The following is a 19398-nucleotide window of genomic DNA, read 5'->3' as shown; positions in this document are numbered from 1 at the left end:
AGAGCGCGAAAATTTAAAGTGACTCAGAATTTTTACAGGGTAAAAATAAATGGATTTAAAAATTTTTATTAAATTAACAGATTTTTCTCGAATATTCTCAGTATTTGGAAATTATTAACAGATTTGAGCAGATTGGAAAAGTATTTTTGATTAATAGTAAAAGTTAACTTAGCAGGAAAGTTGCAGTGTAATCTTCCTGCAACACTCGGGGAAAAATTTTATTTGAACCAAATAAAATTTATTCTCTAAATTTGAATTAGTAAAAATGTTTATTGTTAATTTGAATTAGTGACTAATTTTTTGCTTTTGAATCAGTAAATTTTACTAATAAATAGTAATTTCTACTAATTCAGTAGTAAAATTTTTTTCTTTTTACTTTCGAATTAGTAAATTTTACCAATTAATTAGTAGAAATTTCTATTTATTAGTAGTAATTATTATTTATTATTTGGTAATTTAGTAATTATTATTTAGTAATTTAATAATTATTATTTAGTAATTTAGTAATTATTATTTTACTAATAAATAGTAATTTCCACTAATTTATTGGTAAAATTTTCTAATTTGAAAGCAAAAAGTCAGTCACCAATTCAAATTAGTAAACATTTTTAAATTTCCACTAATTCAAATTTGGAAATTATTTGAGATTTTTAATATTTAAATATTTAAATAAATAAAGAAATAAATAAATTTATCAAGAACCTACAAACAAGTTATTCTAAAAAAAGCAAAAAGAGGGGACGCATGAATATTCCCCACATTGAACTTGCAACAATTTTTGTGGTATCGAAATAAAAAACTTGAAATATCTACTTATTAGAACTGCAATAATTCGAGTTTTCTTTTAAACAAATTTTTATCACAAGAAATTAGTATTTGAAGAAATATTTATTAACTACTTTTTTCATTTGACTGTATTTTAATTTATAAAAATATCCATGTAGGGAAATATGAAAGAATAGAACATTTAGTTGTTTAGATTTTTTTATTAGTATGTATTTTAAAAAATAAAAATTTTGCTTAAATGAAATTTTAAGTACATAAAAGTTTATATAAAAGGATTATAACCTAAAAGATTTGTCAATTATCAGAATTTTTATATCGTAGTATATCTATATAATCGAATTTTTATGTAACGTAAAATATATGTAATCGAGTTATAATCTCACAGAATTTATATTTAACATAATTTTGATGTACAACTATTTATATTTAGTTGAAATTATATTTAAAATAATTTTTATTTAATCAAATTTTTATTTAACCATATCTGTAGTTAACCGAATTTTCGTATGAGTGAATTTCCAAAGTACCAAATTTATAAAACATAGAATTTTCAAAACGTCGAATTTCTAAAGCATTAAACTTTTAGAATGTCGAATTTTCATTTGTCCTAACTTTTTTTGCCACAAGAGTTTCCTCTCTGTAATTCTTATTGATATGGTTGATTTAAATTGTGCGGGAAATTTGAAATCATATGTTAAATCAAATTTCGCGCGCAATTTTAATCTACCTTACCGACTAACAACATAGATAGTAAACTCTATAGTGACAAAAAGTTAGGACAGATGAAAATTCGACATTCTAAAAGTTTAATGCTTTAGAAATTCGACGTTTTGAAAATTCTATGTTTTATAAATTTGGTACTTTGGAAATTCACTCATACGAAAATTTGGTTAACTACAGATATGGTTAAATAAAAATTTGATTAAATAAAAATTATTTTAAATATAATTTCAACTAAATATAAATAGTTGTACATCAAAATTATGTTAAATATAAATTCTGTGAGATTATAGCTCAATTACATATATTTTACGTTACATAAAAATTCGATAATATAGAAATACTACGATATGAAAATTCTGATAATTGACAAATTTTTTAGGTTATAATCCTTTTAAATAAACTTTTATGCACTTAAAATTTCATTTAAGCAAAATTTTTATTTTTTAAAATACATACTAAAAAAAACGCTGAACAACTAAATGTTCTATTCTTTCATATTTCCCTACATGGATATTTTTATAAATTAATATACAGTCAAATGAAAAAAGTAGTTAATAAATATTTTTTCAAATACTAATTTCTTGTTATAAAAATTTGTTTAAAAGAAAACTCGAATTATTGCAGTTCTAATAAGTAGATATTTTAAGTTTTTTATTTCGATACCACAAAAATTGTTGCAAGTTCAATGTGGGGAATATTCATGCGTCCCAAAAAGAGAATTTCAAATTTATTTTTAAAAGAAACTTTTCTGAACAAAAAATGTATCTTTTTTTTACTATACTGCACTGGCATCTACTGGGAAATTTTGAAAAAATATTTTCTATTTTCACATTTTTCTTTCTGTCGGTAATAATGCCGGTAAATACCTTCTAACAGTAATGTACCATAGAGAATCCTTCTGATACTCAAAAGCTGGCAGCACTGTTTCCTTCTTGAGCCTGAGGTTAAAAGTACTTACAAATATATTATTTCTCGACTTCGAATTTTAAGAAATTTGTTTGTCTTTAAAATTTTAAATAATTCTTTTAATATTAAAAATATTAAAATATTAAAAATGTAGGAAAGGGAATATTAAAAAAGGAATTAGTAATGAAAATAGTAAGGACAATAATTTTATTTGAAAGAAAATAACTTATGAATAAACTTTTTTTTTCGTCTTGGAATTACAGTTAGAATGCAAGTCTGACTGTACTCGAGTTGTATCACTTAATGTGTACTTTTGTCTTTTGAAGTACATAAGTTACTTGAAGAAACGTAATTTTTAGTTTATTTCCTTAATATTTATTTATTATTAATTAAAAGACTGCAATGATTCGGTAATTTTAATGATTCGGTAAAATAGTTCAATGTTGTTCATATTAGTCCAGATTGAGTCCGCACAAGGAAAAAGCTAAATGAACCTGAAAAAATCAAAAATTTGCGTCATCAATTCGTTAACAGTATAGTTTAATAACAATTTGTCAAACAGTTCGCAGTAATCAATTTTCAGACTTAAGAAAATGTCAAATTAAAAAATTACTTTTTTTTATATTAAAGAATTACTTTTTTAAAATAATTTCTTCATATGCATTTTTTACCTAAATGTAATTTTCAATTTGATTTTTCATTACAATTTTTGAGAATTAAATTATATTTATAAAATTTACAAGGATAATTTTTTAAAAAATTTATTTTTGAAACTCTTAATCCACTACTTTAAAAAAAAACCAATTATTTTCAATATAATTTTACAAAATTTCAATTAAAACTTTTTCAATTTGAAATTGTATAGAAAATTTGAATTTGAATTTTAAATGAACTTAATTAGAAATTTTATTAAAAGAATTCAATAATTCTCAAAATTTTTGATGAATTTCTTAGCAGAAATTCAATTATTTATTTATTTTCAATAACATTTTTCAAAAGTATTCAATTATTCTTAAAATTTTTCCTAAATTTCATGTTAAAATTTAAATTATTTGTATAAATTTCTTTGCTAGAAATCAATTATTTTCAAATAAAATTTTAATAAAATATCTGGATTCCATTTTTTTTAAATGTTGATCAATTTCTTTGTCGAATTTCAATTATTTTCAATTTTTCGTATGAATTCAATTATTTTCAATAAAATTCACAAAAAAATTCAATTATCCATAAAATATTTGATAAATTTACTTGCAGATTTGTAATTATTTTAAAATCCCTTACTAGAATTTAATTATTTTCAATCAATTTTAATAAAATATCAGGATTCAATTACTCTTAACATATTTAAATAATTTTTTTATAATTTCTTAATTGCATTCATAAATAAAATAATTTTTTAAAATAAATATTTAAATATTTATTTTGTCTACAAGAATGAAAATATTTTTAATAATTTCAATGTAACGCATTATTTAAATTTAACTATTTCTAAAAATTACAAAAGTAATTCTTTCAAAAAATGATAAATTTTTTTTGTTGAAATTTATAAATGAAATTATTTGAAACTTTAATCATTTAATTTGGTCAATTCTAAATCAATTCTTATTAGAAAGTTCTACGAGAATTCAATTATTTAAATACAAAAATAAATAATTTATTGAATAATTGAATATTTCTTAAAATTAAATTCTTTTAAAGAATTTTATCAACATTTTTTAAAATAATTGAATTTTTACCAAGAATTGCATTAAAATTTTTGATAATAATTAAATTCATCCAAGAATTGTAATTGAAAACGAATTGAAAATAATTATTACACTCTAAGAAACAAATTCATTCAAATTTTTTTTAAATAATTTAATTTTTCGAAGAATTTTATACAAATTTTTAAGAATAATTGTGTTTTTAGAGGAATTAATTTTAAATTATATTAAAAATACACGGAGAGACCGAGATTACTAATTTTTGTATAAAATCACACTAGAATTTACTATATTCACATTGCAACCACCGGAAATAAGGGGATTTTTTGTATTTTTTACTATTTTCTACACTAAGTCACTAATCCGACAAATATTCACCAAATTAGCAAAGTTTCTTACTATTTCGTCCAATAGTTCCAAACAACTGTAGTAAACTCAGAAGTATTGTGTACGTAAAATTACTATAGTCGTTGTAAATGCAGAAAGAAAGAGTGAAAAGAAAAAATACGGATTTTTGTCGCCGGTTTCCCGTCAATTCTTGACTAATGGAGACAAACTGGAAGGATTTTTACATACACAGACACACACACACTTATATATTTGTTGGATAAATATTTGAAGACACACACATGTTTATTTCACTTATATGTATAGACGCGGTTAACTAATACACTAATACACAACTGCACGCACGACGACGAATTTCACTGAAAGTATACATCTTTGTTTCCTTATATATTGAATGATGAAAATTTACAGCACTTACGAGAAAGCAGTTTACTTTTAACAACTTATTATAAGACATAGTTCTTGGGACAGGAATAGATGCAAAATTTATTAATTTATAATGGTCACTTTCTGAGATAACGAACGACCTACGTTTCCCTTTATATTTAATTATTGTAGATAATATCCAAATTTATTTTACATACGCGAAACATAGTCACTGTCAATGATCGGATGGCATCGGCTCATTTACGGAGATTGACGAAGTTAGCAACCAATAGAAATGCAGGCGCCATATGACTGCGCTCGCTAGCCACACTTGCTCACCAAAAATTACTACAGTGGATAGAAAGTTTTAGTGGAAAATGTCTTCATTTGTCAGATTTTGTCTAATTAAATTAGAGAAAACTATAATCAATTTTCGCTACATTTACAACTCTTACACAAAATATTAAAACTTGCTATTTCAATGTAGCAAATTTATCTATTTCTTTTGTAAATTTATCTAATTCTGTAGTATATTATGCTAAAAATCCCCTTATTTCCGGTCATTGCAACCATTTTTAGTAATTTTTGCAAATGTGGGTCTCTCCGTGTAATTGAAATTCTGCGATGAGTTTTATTATTTATGAAAATAATTGAATTTTTTTCACTGAACTTTAATAAATTTTTCTAAAATAATTGCATTCTTGAGAAGAACTTTAACAAAATCTTTTTAAAGAAATGAGTTTTTCAATAAATTTTATAAAAATTGTGTTTTTATAATTGAGTATTTTTATAATAATTTTATAATTGAGTTTCTTTGAAAATTGTATATTATTTATGAAAATAATTGAATTTTTTCAAAAAATTTTGTTAAAATTATATTGAAAACAATTCAATTATTAATTTATCATTGAATTCTTAATTGAATTCTTTAATTGAATTCTTTCGAAAATTGTATTAAAATTATATTGAAAACAATTCAATTATTATAAAGAATTTCATTAAAATTTTTTAAAATAATTCAATTCTTTCAAAGAATTTTATTAAAACTTTTATGAATAGTCTTTGCATTTTTCGCGAAATTCATTTAAAATTGTATTAAAAATAATTGAAATCTTACTATGAGTTTTAAAATTTATGAAAGTAATTGAATTTTGTCACCGAACTTTAATAAAGTTTTTCAAATAATTGTATTCCTGAGAAAAATTAAAAAAAAAATATATTTAAATAATTTAGTTTTTTCGAAAAATATTACTAAAATTCTGTTTTAAATAATTGAATTCTTGTGAAAATTTTTTTATTTATGAAAATAATTGAATGTTTGCGAAGAATTTTATAAAATTTTTTTTTAAATTATTCAATTCTTTTGTAAATTTTTTATTACAATAGTACCTAGACAATAAAAATCATTGAATTACGAAAAATTTGTGAAAATAATTGAATCGTTTTAAAGAATTTTATTAAAATTTTTTGAATTTTTTCCAATAACTTTATTAAAATTTTAAAAATAATTTTTTTGATTTCAACTGTTAACAAATTGAAAGTAGTGAAAATTCTCAAACATGGAAAAAAGTAGCTTTTAGCTTTTAGCTTTTTTACAAATAAAAAAAGTATCCAAAGAGTAGGAAATCGTAAAAAAATTAGTAATTAGTAAGTTTTGTGTAGATGATTGCGAGGCCTGGTATATTTTAAAATATTTTATTGATTTGAATCTTTCTCACAAGCGATAAAAAAAAATTCAGATTAATAGATAAGAACATAGTTTTACCAAACTATTCAGTAAATATAAATATAGCGAACACTTATTTTACGTTTTACCGAACTGTCAGTGAAATTTTAAAGACTCAGTTGAAGTTTTAATTTAGTACTTGAAGCGCTAATACATATATCGTAATTTTAATGCCTTTTCTATTATTATTTAATAAAATTATTTTTTATCGTACAGGGAAAAAGTTGTTAGGAAAAATTTCTGTTTGGACCTTTCATCCCATATCTTTGCCGTACTGAATGCAATAAAATCTCCAATTTTCTCCGTGTGTATTGTTAAAATATTTGCTTTTTGTTAAAACCGTTTTTTCAATTATTTTTCTCTAAAATATAAAGCCCATATTCATTCTGTTTACCATTATCATGATTTGAAAAAGAAAAAGCTACAAATAATAATTTTTGATATTTACCAAAATTTGACCGAACAATTATAATTGACGCCATTTAATTAATATCTCTATTGTTACTTTCCATTATTTTGCGATCGACAAAATTCTATGGCGCTTTGAAAGCTCGCAACGACGGGCGCGTATTTTTGTGCCTGGACTAGGGTTGAGAGAGATGTTGCGCGATCGTGTTTGTGAGAGTAAGATAGCGATTATAGCTATTCTTAAAATAGGGCTTGAGAGTGCGTACAAGCGAATGAACGTATCGCATCAAGAGAAAAGAAGAAGAAAAAAAAAAGAAGACCGGAATGAGATAAACAGAGAAAGAGATGTCAAGTGTACATGTAAATGAAAAGGAAGAGGAACCACGACGTGTTTCTGGGGTCGCCGGCACTTGACGATTTCAGCTTCGTCTTTAAAACAACGTTCATTTGCGCTCACGCGCTTTTCTTCCTCTTCCTATGTAGATCAATTGGAAAAAAGAATTTTTTTTTATTTAACTAGTTTTTCGCGCCACGTCTCAATTGATTATTTTTTTTTTTTTTAAAGCAATTATTTTTAAAATCAGTTTCAAGTGATGTTTATTTGTGTGAGTTAATTGTGCGACAGTGTTTAGTCGACGTAAACATCCCGAAAATATAAAAGAACGGAAATTTTTATTCTGCATTTAGTGAAAAGAAAATTGCAAGATTGTCATGTCTTCGTTTAGAAATTACGTAAGTACTAATTTTGGTAATTATTCTAAGCTTTGTGTATTCAATGTTTTTAAAAAATTGTCTTTCGATTTGCTGCGGAATGAAACGAATGATATTTTTTCTGTTATAAAAAAATTTGAGGATCTAAAAACCAAAGATAAAAACAAGTTTGAAGTACACAACGTTCAAATTTTTTTCAATAAAATAAACAATACTATTATTTAAAAATAACGCAACAATATTGATTTAAAAATACATATATTAAAAAAATAATTTTTTACTTGTTTCAACAAATATTTCTTAAAAGAAGTATTCGGAAACATTAAACAAATTTTTCGTTGATTAAAGTTGTGGACATCAAGTTTGTGATATAAAAAATAATTCCGTTTTTCGTTTCTATTTGCTACAAAGTTTCCTTTCTATTAAAAAAAAATAATTTATGATAAAATTATTTCTGTAAATATTTACACTCCTGAAAGTTAAGTTAAAAAAAGTAGTTTTTCAGATAAAAGTTAATTTTACTACTTTGAAGTTGAATTTAAAATAAAGTCAACATATAAAGTAGAAGAGAAAAGTAAAAACATAGAATGGGCGTTTCGTTTTAAACAGAATTATGCAATTAGAATTGAATGTTTAGTCTGAGAAATTATTTTAAGTATTTTGTGCTTATAAATTGGAAAAAAAATTACATTCATCTAAATAATTAAATAATTAAACAATTAATTAAACAAATAGAATTGTTTACTGATAAATTTAGTTCTATTTTTAAAAATTGTAATCAACACTTTCTTTCATAATTTTCATTCTGAAAAATGCATTTCATTCTGAAAAATGCATTTTATTCATTATAAAGATTTTATTTGTTTTTTTTTCACCAAAAGAATGAAAAATTTGCAAACTTATATTTTTGGAAAAAAACTATTTTCAATTTTAATTATTTCGTTACTAAAATTATCATGTCTGTAGTGAATACTGTAATGTTAAAATATTTGGTTTTTAAAAATTAAAAAAAATCCTTTGTCGTTTTTTTAATGCTATTATTTCGCTGAGCAGATTTAGAATTTAGCGCGCATTTTCTGAGAAAATTTGCCATAAACAACAGAACCACATTTACTTGTTTGTCGGCATCTTTCGGGACAAGTCGTCTAATTTCGGAACTATTAACATCCTTGTCAAAACATGTCAATTTTATAAAAAGAAATTTTTTTTTGCTTTTACTAATTATTTTCTAAATTTTGAAGAACTTTTTTTTAATTACATACTTTTTCTCTAAATCTGAATTTGTTAAAACTAACTAATTATTAATTGAAAATTACTAATTTGGGGAATTTTAGAGAAATTACAAATGATTGCAGAAATTCAATTATTTTCTAATTATCTTTATATAAATAATAAAATTCTTCTCCGTAATTCAATTATTTTCAAAAATTTTAATGAAATTCTTGGCAAAATTTCAATTATTTTCAAAAATTTCCCTCAATTCAATGATTTTTAATATCTACTATTTTAGTAAAATTTTCTAAAAGAATTCAATTATTCAAAAAAAAAATTTAATAAAATCGTAGAGAACAAATTTTTTCGCAGGAATTTAATTATTTTTTATAAAATGCTTCGCGGAAATTCAATTATTTTAAAAAATAACAACATTTTTAGTAGGAATTTCAATTATTTACAAAAATTATTATAAAATTCTTCGCTAAAATTCTAATATTTTCAAAAGTTTTAATAAAGTTCTGAACAAAAATTCAATTATCTTTTCAAAAATAACAAAATTCTTGGTAAGAATTCAATTATTTCCATAAAGAAAAAATCATTAGAAAAAATTAAATTATTTAAACATTGTTTTACAAAATTCTTCGAAGAAATTCAATTATCATTATAAATATCAAAATTCTTGGTAAAAATTCAATAATTTTTAAAAATAACAAAATTTTTAACATGATTCAATTATTTTCAATCACTTTATATAAACTTCTTCGAAGAAATTCATAATTATTTTTTAAACTTTTCATAATTTTCTTCGTAAATATTAAATTATTATTGAAAATGTAATTATTTACAATTCTTGGCAAGAATTCAATTATCATTTTAAATAACAAAATTCATCGCAAAAATTCAATTATTTTCAAAAATTTCATAAAATTCTTCCTTCGCAAAAATTCAATTATTTTCAAAAATAATTAAATTTTTAGCAGGAATTTAAATTATTTTCAAAAATTTCATAAAATTCTTCCTTCGCAGAAATTCAATTATTTTCAAAAATAACAACATTTTTAGCAGGAATTTCAATTATTTTCAAAAATTCCATAAAATTCTTCGCAGAAATTCAATTATTTTTAAAACTTTCAAATAAAGTTCTTGTAAAGAATTCAATTATCTTTTTAAAAATAACAAAATTTTGGGTAAGAATTCAATTATTTCTATAAAGAACAAAATTCATAGTAGGAATTAAATTATTTAAAACATTTTCATAAAATTCTTCACAATATTAAAAGCATTATAGCATGAATTTTTAGCAATAATTGAATTTTAAAAAGGTTGCAAATCAAAATTTTTCATACTTTTAACTTATAATTAGATTTAATTTTTTTTTTTTTGAAAAAGTTTAATTGAATTTTTTTTAAAATTATTTGAATTTTTTATTTTCTACATTATATTTAATTGAAGAATTTCCGAATAATCGACACGTAAAATTGTATTGTAAAGAAATGGATTTGAAAATTCTCGAAAAGTAATTGACTTTTTGTTATAGTTTATTTTAACTAATTCAAATTTAGAGAGTAATTTGGATTATAAATAAATTAATTAATAACTAAATATTTATTAACTAAACAGGCTTCTTTTTTTTAGTATGAGTTACTGACACATAAAATGAATAATATAAAACTTTCAATTTAACTTCTTAACAATTTATTTAAATTTTGATTTTTGAGTGTATTTTTTAATTAATCGGTGGTTTTTGAATTATTACTTAGATATTTTTTTTTGTTTATTTTATGTTTTCAAATTAGAAGCCCAGTTTAGCCTAATTGGCACACGGTACAGGATGATCCAAATTTGGCAGATTTCCACAAGAAATGTGTAATTCACAGTTTTCAGTGCGATCAATGTAATATATCTTCTTTATTATTTATTTGCACAAAATATTTTAATTTCTTATCTAGTTTGATCAGTGTGATTGTAAATTAATTTTCTATTAATTTTCACATCTTTTTTTTCAATTTTTTTAGAGAATAAATTTTAACGTATATAGTTTGTTAATCCTCGAATTCTTTTATAAAAATTGTACATGATTGAAATATAAGTTTATTTGTTTATGAAATAAATAAATGTGACGCGCTCTGGGGAAAGGTACCAAAGAAGCGACAAAATTGAGGTTATGTTTGTAATTTTTGAAATGAAAATACACAAAGGAGATCAAGTCTCAATATAAATTATTATAAATATTTAAGTCTTCGTTACATCCAAATTATGAAAATCTGATTTTAGTTTTAATTTAAACGCCGAAACCGAAATTAAGGTAAAAATACGACAAACATAACCTTCGAATATGTATTTTACTTCTTAGGTACGTTTTTTCGGAACTCGTCATGAATATAAAACATATCTATAGTTTCTACATTTTAATTTTCAGAACGACTCCAGAACGTATAAACCTAGGACGAATGTGGGTTCTAGCAACTATGGAAGAAATTTATCATCAATTAACAGTCTAGGTACTTGAGAAAATATTTGATTTAATAATTTTTACTCTTTTAGTAATTGAAAATTATCTAAACAAATCTGAAGGTTTGATGCAGTTTATAAAATACTGATTTCTCCCCTCATATTTGAATTATAAAATTATCTTCTTGATTAAAATGTCTCTTGGACAACAGATCTTTCATGGGGGGTGCTCTATAAATTCACACGTCGCTAAGAGAGTGAATATATTTTGCAGATGACCGAGATTTGATGTCAAATGGATTAATAAGTGTAGTCTAAGTTTATGCTTCCTTTACTCTATTTGCATGATTCAACTGCAGTAAAATTAACATCTCACATTTATGATAATTTTTCTCTGTAATATGATCCTTAAATGATTTTATAATAAGAAGTAGTTTAGAGAATTTTTTAATTACTGAATTAAATATTTAGTAGATTATTGATTGCATAAATTAAGGCACTAAATTGACTAAATAAAATATTTAGTAGTTAATTGTGATAAAACAAAATATTCACTAAATATAATACTTTTGACAATTGAACAAATTTTTTATTATTTCTTCAGGTTCGAAAAGTTACGATAAAGACAGACTACGACCGTCGAGATCATCGATTGACGATCTCACGTCAAAAAGTCCAGGAGTCAGTGGACGAACGTCGATTATAGAAAAATATTCATCACCAGGTGGAAATTCTGATCTTCAGTTTACAAGATTTGACAAATATAATCGTTCAACACCAAGAGCAACAAGTAGAGAACCTGAAATTACAGCTTCTTGTTATCGTTCAAGTACATATCCCGGGTCAAGTCTCAGCAGGAATTTAGGAAGTGAAAGAAAAATTGAAAAAAAAGAGAGAACCGAACTTCCGCCTGTTTCATATCGGAACATTCGAGCAAGTTCCGGAAGAAGTTCACGTGAACCAAGCCCTGACGTCACTAACCCGAAAATAAACTCCTTAAAAATGTACAGCACCAGAACCCCATCTTATGGCAGACACAGCGTTGCTTCCAGTACGTAGACTTTTTTTTACTGCTTTATACATTTGTTTTACCATTTCTTCTTTCCTCTTTCTTTCTTCATTCTTTTTTTTCTTTCTTCCTATAATATTTTTCTTCCTTTTTTCTTTCTTCTATCTACCTTTCTTTCTTTTTTTCTTTTACTTGACTAATATCGTTATTTTTCCTTTGATTCTTTCTTTCTTTTTTCTTTTATTTGACTAATTTCGTTATTTTTCCTTTGATTCTTTTCAGATGTATCAGAACCCTCTTCGGAATCCTTATCAAGATGCGCCTCGTCAACTGGAAGATATTCATTATCGTCGCGAAACAGTTTGGATCGATTTCCAAGCACAGTGAGTTACTCAGGCTCGGACAGAATTCGAGCAAGCAACAAAAATTCGAGTAGCCCGCTAAGAGACGAAGACGAAGTTAAAAATAAAACGAAGAATAGTGGACAATTACATCAAGACGAGGTGGATAAAAATTTCAGGCACGTGAATCAATCAAGTGTAAATGAAGTCGATGGTAAAAAGAAGTCGGACAAAAGTGGAACAGTTTCTTTGAGAGTTGTTTCAAGAGGTACATCACCAACCCAGCCAACCTCCACATCACTCGGTGGAACACGAAAATTTGATTCATGCAAAATTATCGAAAAAGAAGTGATCCGAACACCAAAGACATTAACCACAAAGGACGAGGAAGTACAAGCCGATGGAAATGATAATAATTCGAGAATATCGCGATTTACCGGACATACCAGAATTACTAGTGCACCTTGGGTTTCCTATCTTGATAGATTTAATTCTACTGGAAGTACGTCGAGAAACTATTCACCACGTTTGGGTAATTACGGATATAGTCCAAGTTCTTCTAGAAGTGATATTTCTGGTCGGGAGCAAAAACAGGGGAATAGTGATAAAGCGAAAAGAAGAAACAGCGATAGTTCGAATTCTTCAAAGTCTAATTCGAAAAGTTTCGCCACGCCTAAGAGTTCGGAATCAAAGAACGGAAAATCGGATGTTTCAGAAGAAAGAAGAAACTCTAGTGAAAATTCGTCTCAACATGAGGGAAATGTTTCGGAAAAACAAGAGACTTCAAACAGTCAGAAGAGTTCAAGTTCCAATTCATCCACCCACGAAGACAATCAAGTTCCAAGAGGCCAAGGCAAAGATTTACGGAAGGACGTACAACAGAGGTCGGACAACAGTGCATCATCCAAGTCAAAGTCGATATCGCGAAATAGTTCGTTGAAAAACTTACCTCGTCAAATGACGCGAACCGACTCGTCAGAGGGTTCTTCCGTTGTCACTGTGCCAACTGGCAGATTAAAGTCCTCATCGTCAACTAATTCCATGACGAATCATAGCGCAAAAATAAAGACAATGTCTCCATCACCTCCTTCGCCTGGGAAATTTTCCTCTTCTAGTGGAAGTTCAGTTAGTTCGCGGCAAGTCAATTCGTCGGACACGCGTGGAAAACCACCTGTTCCCAAAAACGAGGTCACAATGAAGAACACAACACAATTTGGCATTAAGTACGTAAATAAAGATTTTCGTAAATCTGTGCTTAATATGGAAAATGGCGATCCTACACGTTCTCAAAAATCACAGAAAAAATTTCAAAGAAACAATTCTCAAGATTCGGAACCAACTTGCACGAAAAAATCAGATACTTCAAGTAGAGAGAATGGTAAAGTAGATTCAGAAAATAATTCCCATTCGAAAGTGAGTTGCGAAACAAGTTCAACGGATTCGTCTGGCAGTGAAGAAGAGGAAGATGAGATGCATCAGCATAGGTCAAGTTCGAGGAGAGGAAAAAGAGCGAGTGAGTCGCCATTCGCGGAAGGAAAAAGTCACATGAGCACTGGATCGTCAAGAACTAGTGTTTTGGCTTCGTCTGCTGATGAATTGTCCCTAACGATGGATAAACCACCAAGACCACCACCTAGTCCAAGATCGAAGCAAGACAGAAGCGGGAAGACCGAAGAGGCCAAGAGCTTTTTAATGAGGGCCTTAGCACCTGTCACTGGACTCTTTAAAGGCAAACAACCCGATTCTGGGGAAATGAAAACCGATTGGGTTCACTCCAGTTCTTCGGAAAAGACCCCCAATGGAGCTTCTTCACAAACTTCGAAAAGTTACAATTCCTCTAATTCTGATAAAAACTCCCAAAAAGGTTCATCAAGACTAAGACATCAAGGTTCGGGGGAAAAACCTTGGTGGATGGACTCGAATTCCGAGAATGTACCCGAAGGAATAGAGAAGAATATTGGAAATGATGATGTTAGCCAAGAAACGACTGTCAGCACAAATTTACCAGATGATGGTAAGAAAATTATTTGTTTTCCCTAATTATTTAATTATCGAAAATAGAATTCAATTTCTACAGTCAAAATTGAGACAAAAAAAAGAATCAAAAGTGTTGCTCCTCGGACTGGTTATATTTTTGTTAGTAATTGGTTCGTAAATGGTCCGCCATTTTTTTATTTTTGGTCCGTAAAGTCCGTATTTTTAAATACTTTCACTGGTTCGAGCTCTGGTTATCCTTAGAAAACTGTTCTTAAGGTATCATTTCTAAAGTAAACAATTTCTCTCTTCTTCAGGTAAATTTAAGTTCAAAGTCTGGCGGCAAGATTCCGAGGAGAAAGCCTGGTGGATGGATGATGACGAGAGGAGGGAAGAGAAAAAACGATCTTCTTCCTCAAAATCGACAAGAGTTTCAAGTCGAGGGAGTTCAAAGTCGAAGTCAGGGGATAAATTAAATCTGCTCAGGCATCAAAAATCAGGAGAACGAGCCTGGTGGATGAGTGATGATCCACATAATATTCCAGAAGGTGTCGTCGTCATACCTGCCTCCCCACCGAAAACAAATTCGGAAAGCTATAACGATCGGGAATCAACGCCGAAAACAATTAACAGAATCAGACATATCGAATCTGGAGAGAGGGCCTGGTGGATGGATAGTAATTCAAACATTCCCGAAGGAGTTCGTAAAATTTCCACAGAGACTTCGAATAGTAATTCAGATTCGTCGGGCTCGTACGATAGAATAGATATTGGTGTTGAATTAGAGGAGGAGAAAAAGAAGCGAGGACTTCCGAAATTTCCTATAGAATTTCCTCCACCACCGCCGCCGGATGAACCGTTGGGAGATAGAGCCAGTCCAGAAGGGGTAAGTTCTGTAACTTAAAATTAAATAATCAGGGTACAAATTTTAGGATGTCTTTTGCGCTGATGTCAGTATTAACAGTTCGCCGCACACTGTAAAAAGAAAGGTTCTAACTTAGAGCTGATTTCGGTATTAAAATTAAGGGACAGTTTCACCAGCTCCGATTAAAAGTTAATCAATTAAATCCTTAACCGACCAATCATGGGCTGTTAAAATGACTTTAATCGTTGATTAACTTTTAATCGGAGTTGGTGAAACGGGCCCTAAAACAAATTACGATTTAGTATCAAAATTGGTACTATAAATTCGTACCTTTCTTTTTATAGTGCAGTGTTAACAACTTTGTTAGTTTAAGAGAACATTTAAAATTATAAATAAAACTTTGATGTTAACGATTTAAAATGTTTATGTTGTTACATCATGTTCTAGGTTGAAAATCCTCCAGAGCCTCCTGACAATTATGGTGGACGTGACTCTCCCTATGATAATAATCCAGTATCAGCAAACAAGCGATATAGTCCTCGCAAAAGATCATCTAATGCTCCTTCTTTTATTGGTACTCATACGAATATTGATGACTTACTTGGCTGCGAAATAAGTCCGTGTCACAGTCCGACGTTATCACGATTGCGTCGTCAGAAAGATTTCCAAGGTGAGTTTTTATATTCAGTCTTAAATTAAGACGCAATATTTTTAAGACAGTCAATGCTGAATTTAAGCAATGGATTTTGTATGATTTAACATTATAGTAGACAGTGCTGAATTTAAGACTGACCTTAAATTAAGATTTACTTTTTACTGTGTATAGTTGAACTACTTAAGGTAGTTAAACTACTTAAGGCACTTTAAAGAACTTAGGGTATTCAAGGTACTTAGGGTACTTAAGGCACTTAAAGAACTTAGGGTATTTAAGGTACTTAGGGTACTTAAGGTAGTTAAACTACTTAAGGTACTTAAATAACTTAGAGTATTTAAGGTACTTAGAGTATTTAAGGTACTTAGAGTATTTAAGGTACTTAGGGTACTTAAGGTAGTTAAACTACTTAAGATACTTAAAGAACTTAAAGAATTTAAGGTACTTAAAAGAACTTAGTGAAGTTAAAGTACTTAGAGTAGTTAAGCAACTTAGTAGGTTTTAGTAGATGAGTGCGAGGCCTGTTGAAACAAAAAGAGTATAAAATATCAATTAGTCTTCTTAGTTTGTTAGCTAATTAATTTAATTAGAATAATTGGCGGACATAGTTGCTTATATTACTTAAAGTACATAGGGTAAAAGTACTTAATTCAAAAGTTAAATGAAAAGCAAAGAGTAAAGAAAATATAAATAAAAGTTATTCTACTTAGGGTGCTTGGGGTCCTTAGGCTACCTAGGGTTGCATTTTTTGAATCATTCCATCTCTTAGGGTTTGTTTTTAATATCAAAAATCAAATTATTTTTCTTAATTACATATAATTATAATTGTATAATAAAAATCAATATTTAATTTGTTTTGACATTATTGAAGAAAAAATACTTAATATTTATTTAGACAAATTGCTTTTTATTTAATTTACAATCTTTAAATTGGTGGAAGTATTGATGTTTTTAAATATAATTTTTCCATTTCTTGTTTACACTAGAAATGTCAGATGACAGTAGTGAGTGCGAGGAAATAGATGCGAATCAAGTTATCATTCATGACAGCACACCACAGACACCTGTAATTCAACGAAGAAATAGGTATGGAGAATTTATCTGTCAAAAAATGAATTATAGATTTCCTATCGAAATTTACAATATTTTACAATAATTTTTTTTGTTTTTTTTCAGAGACTCGGACAGACCCCAACCAGATGGATACATTCCGGTGAGTTGTAATTATATCTTTTCTTCTTCTAAGATTAAATTAATAATTCGCGAGTCCATTGGAATTCGCTAAAGTTTCAGTTTTTATGGAAATATTCCTTGAAAATTACCAGGATCTTCTCATAAGTTAATTATTTATATTATTCTTTTATGACACGACAACCCCAAGTTTTTTTACGTTAAACGAATTAGGTAAAAAAAAAGCCTTTTAGTTGAAAGACTGACTAGACCTCCGGCTTTAGAATTGATTATCCCGACCCTAACGCGTGTTGTAAAAGTCAAATAAAGAGGGTTGCGAATAAATACCGACACGTGGATGCTGAATTTGAGTTAGTAAGTCAACAGCAGGTTGCCACCCAAAAACGTGTATGCAAAACGGAATCCTTTCTAAGGGTGGTAACAGTAAAAAGAAACAATGTGAGCAGTGCAGGTGTTTTCAACTGACCCAGATAGGCAGGAATTTAAATTCAAATGGGGTAAAATGGGACTTGCAACCCATAAGAGTTTGGTGCATATGATCTGTTAGATTAGCTGTTTCTAAATACAATAACATAATGTTAATGTATTTAGAAACAGCTAATCTAACAGATTTTCTTATTCTTTTTCAATAAAATTTTTAACAAAAAAGTCTTGCACTTTATTAAGTGAATTATTTTTTTATGTATATTGTCTCGTGAAATTCGATTTTAGTTTATAAAAGAGGTAAAAATGAAGTGTTCGACTGGGGGATTGTTGGCTTTCGTTCGCGTGCAAAGTACTCGTATTTTATTCTAAGTGGAGAAACCCTCCCAAGTACCCTTCTACTACTACTACTTCTTTTTTTTTTTCTTAAATTCGTTGAGTCGACAATGCGTGCGAGCGTACACTTGTGACAGAAGTACCCGTGTACGTGCTGTACTAGCTGATTATTTTTTCACCACACAATTACCGTCTACACTCTTCGCATCAAGAACTATCCTCACTCTTCACCCTCGAACACACGTTGAATATACTCCGACAAAGAACAAAGATACATTTTCTCATGTCGTCTGGGAAGAGAAATTTTCATTCTGATGAAATTTTGGCTCGAGCAAGCAAAAAGGCAAACAATTTACTTGCATTGCTAGGATAAAGTTCATTGTAGAGGTTGAAATTCTTGTTCTCGACTGCAACACAATTTCATATGTTTGTTCACCTCTTCTTTTCTTTGCCCCCTCACCCCCCATTCTTTTTTATTTCCTTTAAGTAGAATTAATATACATCTACTGAATTTATTTAGAATTGAATTAATTTTGAATTAATTTTACTTGGTTCAGTAGGATTTCAAAAATCGTCAGAGGTAAACAAAAGTGTTAAATTAACTTGATAGAAATTAAGTACTTGTAATTATTTTTTCGGGGTCGCTGATTACGAATCTCGTGTTAGTTTCTTAAAATTCAACATTTTTTCTTCTCTTTTATGGCATTTAGCTTCATTATTTTTGAGCTCTTAAAAAACACTTTACTTATTTAATAGTCTCCACCCTTTGGTAAAAAATCTAAAATTATCAAAAATTCGAAAAACCGAATTTCTTAGAATTCATCATTTTTTCTTCTCTTTAATGGCATTTAGCTCCAATATTTTTGTGCTCTTTAAAAACACTTTACTGAATTAATAGTTTCCACTTTTTGGTAAAAAATCTAAAATTATCAAAAATGATCAAAAATTCGAAAAACCGAATTTCTTAGAATTCATCATTTTTTCTTCTCTTTTATGGCATTTAGCTTCATTATTTTTGGGCTCTTGAAAAACACTTTACTTATTGAATAGTCTTTACCCTTTGGTAAAAAATCTAAAAATTAATATATGAATAATAATTACTTTTAAATAATTTGTAAATATTGGCGTAATAGGTATACTTAAAACTCAAGGTTATGTACATTCATTTCTGCGATGATATTTAACTACACAATTCTTACGTCATTGTTTAATAAACAGATGGATAAATTGATTGAAAATCAAACTATTTTAGTCTGATGAATGG

General features: G+C 27.5%; 1 protein-coding gene across 2 annotated transcripts in view; it reads left to right on the top strand.

Annotated features, from left to right (window-relative positions):
* The first annotated feature begins 6727 nt into the window (after positions 1–6727).
* LOC122499947 (FH1/FH2 domain-containing protein 3) overlaps positions 6728–19398 on the top strand; it is a 207183-nt gene continuing 194512 nt past the window's right edge. The window contains exons 1-8 of one of the 2 annotated variants that reach the window (XM_043608655.1): positions 6728–7698; positions 11312–11393; positions 11948–12394; positions 12635–14707; positions 14985–15553; positions 15980–16202; positions 17171–17270; positions 17361–17397. In XM_043608655.1, the coding sequence (XP_043464590.1) occupies positions 7678–7698; positions 11312–11393; positions 11948–12394; positions 12635–14707; positions 14985–15553; positions 15980–16202; positions 17171–17270; positions 17361–17397 (3552 nt within the window). In that variant the 5' untranslated portion in view covers positions 6728–7677. The remainder of the gene's footprint in view (positions 7699–11311; positions 11394–11947; positions 12395–12634; positions 14708–14984; positions 15554–15979; positions 16203–17170; positions 17271–17360; positions 17398–19398) is intronic. The other variant, XM_043608586.1, reaches the window with a different exon arrangement.

The sequence above is a fragment of the Leptopilina heterotoma genome, unplaced genomic scaffold (assembly GCF_015476425.1).
Source record: "Leptopilina heterotoma isolate Lh14 unplaced genomic scaffold, ASM1547642v1 Lhet_0, whole genome shotgun sequence".
In the NCBI taxonomy this organism is placed as follows: Eukaryota; Metazoa; Arthropoda; class Insecta; order Hymenoptera; family Figitidae; genus Leptopilina; species Leptopilina heterotoma.
The sequence above is the reverse complement of the archived record's forward strand: the minus strand, read 5'-3'. Positions and strand labels throughout refer to the sequence as shown.